The following is a 7,237-nucleotide window of genomic DNA, read 5'->3' on the forward strand; positions in this document are numbered from 1 at the left end:
ATGAAGAGTGATTTTGGTCTTTTTATGCTGTATTTGTGACTATTTTTATTTGTTTAACCATTTCAATTTTACCATTTGTAATTTGGTCAAATTGTTTCAAGTTTATTTTTGTTTGGATGAAACATTTTATTTTACTTTATTTCAATGTATTTACATTGTATTTCAATTTATTTTAATATAAACACTTCATACTTACTGAGGTCCTGCTGTTGACTACTGATTTTCCCTATGGATCAATAAAAGGTCTATCTATTTGTTACGTTCATTGTGAGGAATTGGTTTGCTTTGACAATATACTTTTCTCATGCCAATCAATAAAGCCCCTTTTGCATTGAATTGAATGAGCGAGAGAGAACAATCAGCTTTGATCAAGCTGATTCAAGCTGATTGTCACAATGGCTGAATCAGCTGGAAAGGTTTGTGATCAGGCTGCATATCAAAAAAGTCAAGTGTAAATGATTGAATCAGAGAGATTTAATCAGAGAGCAGCACTATCTATATTGTATAAATAGCACATCATGAACTTCAGTCCATACATTGAGGCTTGAGGACTTGACTGAATGGATGAGCTGTTGCTACAAAACATTAAACGTATACTTTTAAGAAGCTACTATCCAGCTACTCAAGATAATTAAGTAAAGTAAGTAAGGTGAATTGTCTTGGGTTTTTAGCTAGCATTGCTAGCTAAACTCTTGTCAATTTACTTAACTTGTGTTCCTACTAATAAAGGCTGCACTATTTATTTCAGTATAATTAACACATATGATGTAAGTAAATGAATGGCTTCACTGCAGTGTTTCACAATGTGTTTTTTCTTGTGGCATCCTCAGGTTAAGTGGGACGTAAAGGACAGCAACAACCACTAGACTTTGAAGCAGGCGACAGAGGAGTGTTTGGCTATAGCGGAGAGCCCTGCACCACCCCTTCCTTCTGAAGATGGAGGCCCTCTGGAGTTGCCTGAAGGAAGCAACAATGTGGCAGAGCAAAGAAGTTCCCAAGAAGATCCCCTTCTCCTTCTCCGTCTCCGGCCCCGACCCCGTCAAATATGGAGAGCTCATTGTCCTGGGGTATGAAATTATCCATTTATTAGGAAACAAAAAATAAGTAAATTGAAAAATATAAGAATAATCTCCCCTTAATGCAGCTATCGAGATTTTTGAGGGGCGCTAACCCCTCCTATAAACAGAAATAGTGTAGATTCATTAATGAATCTACAATGACATTAATGACATTAATGCCATTGACAATGGTATGTCAGTGGAAACCCTTGGCCAATAAGGGACCACCATTCATGGTGACGTATAACTAAGGTATATGTTTCAAGGTTGGTATGAGGTCAATAATTGATTAGAACGCCCCTCACTTCACACGGCTGTGATTATTATTTAGTCAGTTGTGGCCTTCATAACAAATCACAAGATTTCATAGAATAAAAGAAACCTCAAATGTATTGACTCCAATCATGCTGCTAGTTGCGGGTGACAATGGTGCCGTGTCATAAGTTTTCCGACGGCGCATTATTCCGACGTTGCGTTGGTCTGACTCACCCCATTACTAACTCTATCCCTAAAGGCTCATCATACATAGTCTGGATTTTCGGTGGTTAGGTGACCACCGAACTACAACATGACGTCACGAGCCGCGGTGAAGAGCAAACCACCGCCACCGCTCCAGCCCATCTCTCTGTTCTTACTCACCACCGCTCAACGTTATTTCAGCTCCGGTGGTCAGCTCACCACCGGAGCGGTGGTCACCTCACCACCGAAAATCCAGACTATGAATAGGCCTTAACTCTTGAGAGTGCAAAATTAAACCCATTTGGTTTCATTTTACAGCACTCTCAAGAGTTAAATTATTGTTAAACATCAGTAGGCCTATTACTTAATTTACAAGAAGTCTACACAATAACAGAATGTAGACCAACTTTTGCCTGTTATCTCTCCTATGGTATACCAAATTTTGGGTGTGAGTCGAAGCTAAATCTCGTCAAGTGGTAGTCCTTGGCTCAAATATCTGAACAGAAATGAAGCTTGTGGCAAAGCTTGCTTTATTAACCCCAGCGCCCCCGTCTTCTCTTCACAGGTACAATGGCCTACTCCTGCCCAACGGGGCCGGGACCGGGACCCAAAGCCACTTTGCTTTGTGCCAGAGACCAGAGGCCAACGGTGTGACACCAAGCACTATACACACGAGTGACAATACAAAGGCAGCTATGGTAATGGTACAATCATTGGTGGAAGAAGTGCTCAGAGAGTAATTTTTTCCAGAACTGGATGTTTCTAACGGTGAACTTCTCTGTGTTCCACAGGCCATCAGCGTGGGGGACCAGCACACGATTACTTTCATCACCGCAGTCACCACGGTCGTGGTGGAACACTCTTCTGACAAACATACAGACATGTTTCAGGTCTGTAGGATCCATAATAATAATAATATGTCATTATTATAGAGATAAAAAGCGTCTAATTCTAATTTATTATTTAGGCTCCAAAATCTATAAATCTCACACTATTAAGGCAACTGGCCGATTCCACGCGCTGCACAATGTGCCCTTTTTTTACTTGAGCACCTGCCCCTCATGTCTGTGCACGCCACTGCTTAGCTTAGATGTTGATTAGCATATATATATATATATGTATATATATATATATGTATATATATATATATGTATATATATATATATATATATATATATATATATATATATATATACACACACTTACTTACTTACTATTTCATAAAGACATGTCACATGCCAGGGACACTACGGTGAAAGTGGTTCATGCAGTACAATCAAGCTGTAATGTGAAACACCTTGTTTGTTTATATACAGATCGGGCGTTCCCCGGAGTGTGACTTTGAGGTGACGGACACGGTCCCATTGTCCGGCGACAGCGACAGCCAAATCTCGCGGTTCGCCTGCCGCATCATCTGCCAGAGGAGACCGCCCCACACCGCACACATCTACGCCGCCGGCTTTGACTCCTCCAAGAACATCTTCCTGGGTGTGAGTTATGAAATGTCATGATGCAGAAAATGTACACAATTCTGTCTGTGTTGCCGAAAAAGAAATGAAGAGAAATCATGCTCAGCATAATACCTATCCTATACCATGGATAAATAATGGCTCAAAGGCTTTCAGCTTCCAGGAAGAAACCTAAAATACACAGGGAAGACATATTTGAATGTTATAACCACACCTGGGGGTGTATTAGAGTAATGTTAGCTCCATGCACTATTTTACTATCCCGCTTAGAACATCATATTGGCATCTCTGGCACTGCCCTTAATGGTTCCATTCCTACCTTTCTGAGAGAACCTTCTCTGTCCACTTAGGAGAATTCGCATCACCTGCGGCCTCCCTCTCCTGTGAAGTGCCCCAAGGCTCAATATTGGGTCTTATTTAATTTCTCCTTTATATGTTACCTCTAGGCCCTATACTACAAAAGCACAACATGGCTTTTCATTGCTATGCCGACGACGTCCAAATTTATATACCGCTCAAATCTAACTCCAATAATGCATTCCAGCCATTCCTTAGTCCTGGATGAATGCCAACTTCCTCACTCTCAACGCAAATAAATTAAAAAAACCTCTGTGTCATTTTTGATGAAGATTTTAAATTTAATAAACAAATAAGCTCCGTTGTAAAACGAGTTTCTTCCAACTTAGAACTATTGCTAAGATCAAGTCCTACCTCCCCCCAAACAGCTCGAGATGGTCATCCACACCTTCATTTCCACACGAATAGATTACTGCCTATTCCCTGTACACTGGTATCGACCAGGCGTCACTATAGGCACTTGCAGTTAGTGCAGAATGCAGCTGCCCGTCTTCTCACCGGAACCAAAAAACGAGACCACATCACCCCAGTATTGGCCTCTCTCCATTGGCTCCCTGTTAAGTTCAGAATAGATTTTAAGGTGCTTTTATTTGTTTTTAAATCACTTCACGGTCTCTCTCCCTCCTACCTCTCTGACCCTACGCCCTACGCCCCATCTAGAGCATTAAGGTCTGCGGACAAGCTGCTGCTGGTCGAGCTCACGACCAGTAAGAGGAGCAGGGGTGATCGTGCTTTTGCGGCTGCGGGCCCCAAACTCTGGAACATGCTGCACCTCCATATTAGATCTGCCGAGTCAATTGGGGCTTTTAAATCCCTCCTCAAAACTCATCTGTTCTCCCTCGCCTTTAACTGCACCTGATTTACTTGTATATTGATTTCCTGCTCTGTGCTATTTATGCTCTGTTTTATATTTTATTGTCTCTTTTCATTGTTTTATATTTTATTGTCTGCACCCCCCTCCCCCGGCAGAAGAAAGCAGTTAAATGGAAGTCTCTTGATGGTCAGATGGACGGACTGACCACCAATGGCGTGCTGGTGATGCGTCCGCTCCATGGCTTCACTCAGGACTCTACGCCCGGCCCGTGGAGGGAGATCTCAGTGCGTGGCCACGCCTTCGCCCTCCGGAAGACCCGCACGTCTCCAAAACAGGGGAAAAGGGTGAGGACAAACACAACAAACGGTGTACACGTGCACAGACGCATTATATATTTAAAAAAGGGTCACACAAACTGTCGTTTTTGACGATTTAGTGCTAAACCACTGACATTCCAGTCGACAAAAAACACCGACCAAAGCGTACATCTCCCTCGTGTTTCCGTCCAGGTGGACGGCGAGCCTCAGGAGCTGGTGGACGGCTCGCTGATCGACCTGTGTGGCGTGACCCTCCTGTGGCGCACGGCCGAGGGCCTGGCGGCGCGCACGCCCGCCGCGGAGGCCCTGCGCCGCCCGCAGCTGAACGGCGCCGGGCGGCCCTGGTGCCCGTTGGTCTTCAACGACATGCCCTTCCACCGCCGGTCTGGAGATGAGCCCTGCTGGGCCAACCTCCAGTGTGGTCATTTCCGCAATGAAGACTACCGTGGAGAGGCTGAGGTGAAAGTTAGGCCTGGTCGCAATTGTTTCAAGATAATCATGCAATGAGCTAAACAATCTTCTTCCACCACTGCAGGCAGTTAAATGGATGTCTCCTGATGAAGCGGAGTGTCCCACGTGCCAGGTTCGAGGCCTCTACGTGCCCCTGCAGCTGGGCTGCGAGGAGGCGTTTTTCCTGGACGCCAAACGCGGACGCCACGCGCTCGTTCCCTGTGGCCACGTGTGCTCAGAGGCGACCGCCGCCTTCTGGAGTCGGATGCCGCTGCCCGGCGACGCGACCACCTTTCCTGCCGCCTCTCCTGCCTGTCCCTTCTGTGCCCGGCAGCTGACCGGAGAGACCGGCTACGTCACACTCCACAGGCCTCTAGCCAAATTTTTAAACGGCATCGACTCTCTCAAACTTGATTACTAGTAGTAGGCCACAGACCCCGGAGTTACTGACAAAAAATAATCAAGTGGATGGCAGAGTTTGGTGCAAAATGGCCTTCAACTCATTATCTTAATTATCAATAATTTAGCTGGGGATCCCCTGCAAGCCCCTCAGTACCACTGAGGGTCCCAGGACCCCACTTTGAGAACCACTGCAATAGGAGAGAGCTCAGCAGAGATGTTTTCTTTTCCAAGTATTTTTTTAATCCTGTGCCCTAGGTGAAGCAGATTGTGGAAAAGCTTTATTAAAAGCTTTTCAATTTTCACAACTTGAATAGGCCTACTTTCAAAGAGTTATGGATATGTGCTCTACTTTTTACTCTAAAATAGGCTAATTAAGTGACCTTCAACAGTTCTTGTTTGAATGCAACAATGATATTGTTGTGACTGTAATAGATCATATATACACACAACGAACGTGTTTCAGGAGCTCTGGACCTGAAAAATATAGGATGTATGTTTGTGTCATCATTTGTATTAATTTGTATTAATTAATAAAATAAAAAGCTTATAGAAGACATGAATGACCTTGTCTGTTGATCTTAAATACATGGTGGTTATTAGTTACCCCCCCCCCCCCCCCCCCACACACACACATTTGAATTATTTTATTTGGATCTGCACAAGAGGCGTAATACAATAGACCCTAACACTGATCAGAATTAGGTTATACATTATATGGTCCAACCAGATATAGCTGCTGCACATGCTTAACACACAGAGGGAAAAGAAGAAAAAAATAAATATATATAGCACATTGTTTACATACTATTACTTGACACTACTAGACACACACACAAACACACAGTTTATTGAGTGCATTAGGCTAGTATGGGCCCCCATAACTCTGCCATGCGATGTACAATTTAGGAATAATTTATTGGAGTGTGGACACTTGTTCAGACTTGCATTCCAGTTTTTTCAAGCAATGAACTTCCAAACTATTGTCTTTTGTATGATACGTAAATCTGTGTTGACGATAATCTAAGTATCTAAGAATTTACATATAAATAATATAATCTATCTATAAATGCACCATGGCTCTGTCTGTACGTCTGTACGTGTGTAATCCACGTAACTCGAGAAATGTTCGCCCCACGACTTCACCCACGGTTGTCCAGAACCGCCACAAAAGGCCTCTGACCGGGCTCTGGACAGGGCCCCTGCCGAGGGTCCATATATGGAGCTGGCTTGTTCTGCCTGACAAAGAACTCCATATATGGGCATAGAAAGGAACACAGACCTAATATCTGGGTCGGGCATGCATTTCCAACTTGCATCGTTCCAAATTGACAATCAACTGTATTATACATTCAATACAATAACTACATTTCCGATACATTTTATTGTGAAGGACCCCTTAATGGAAACAAGTCATAGGATTTCTTGTGTTTTGAACCCTCTTAGCAATCAATCAATCAATCAATCAATCAATCAATCAATCAATACATAAATCAGCAGACCTTGCATTGATCTGTACTTGATCTGTTTTTTCCCTACAAACTGTTACTACAGTATTTAATCAATCAATCAACATTGTATAATCGAACATATATTATACATTATATATTATAATGCTATGATTTTAGATTGATTGTTTTCTGTGTGTGTAGTTGTTCTGCCAGGTCGCTAGGTGTCTCTGTCCGTCGATTGCAGTGCACGCACACACATCTGTGGCCCAGTCAAAACAACTCACACGCCTCATCTGACCCGCACACGCACACACACAATACACTACTACACTGGACTAGCAGCATCAACTGGAACTACGTTACAACTAATCCTCTGGTTCTAGCATTCGAATGCAGCTGGTTTATAGCTCTGTGTGAGACAGTGCAGCAGGTCCGCTGGGTTTCTGTGTGGAGCGTTTCCAGT

General features: G+C 43.5%; 1 protein-coding gene across 1 annotated transcript; it reads left to right on the forward strand.

Annotated features, from left to right (window-relative positions):
- Nucleotides 1-972: 972 nt before the first annotated feature.
- Nucleotides 973-5,345, forward strand: LOC310876064 (E3 ubiquitin-protein ligase pellino homolog 1-like; the record flags this gene model as incomplete). Its single annotated transcript, XM_083789511.1, has 7 exons — nt 973-1,067; nt 2,083-2,215; nt 2,309-2,407; nt 2,834-3,007; nt 4,313-4,501; nt 4,667-4,933; nt 5,010-5,345. The coding sequence occupies 7 exons, from the start codon at nt 973-975 to the stop codon at nt 5,343-5,345; spliced, it is 1,293 nt and encodes a 430-aa protein (XP_083645637.1).
- Nucleotides 5,346-7,237: the final 1,892 nt, after the last annotated feature.

The sequence above is a fragment of the Protomyctophum parallelum genome, assembly GCF_964188405.1.
Source record: "Protomyctophum parallelum genome assembly, chromosome: 18".
In the NCBI taxonomy this organism is placed as follows: domain Eukaryota; kingdom Metazoa; phylum Chordata; class Actinopteri; order Myctophiformes; family Myctophidae; genus Protomyctophum; species Protomyctophum parallelum.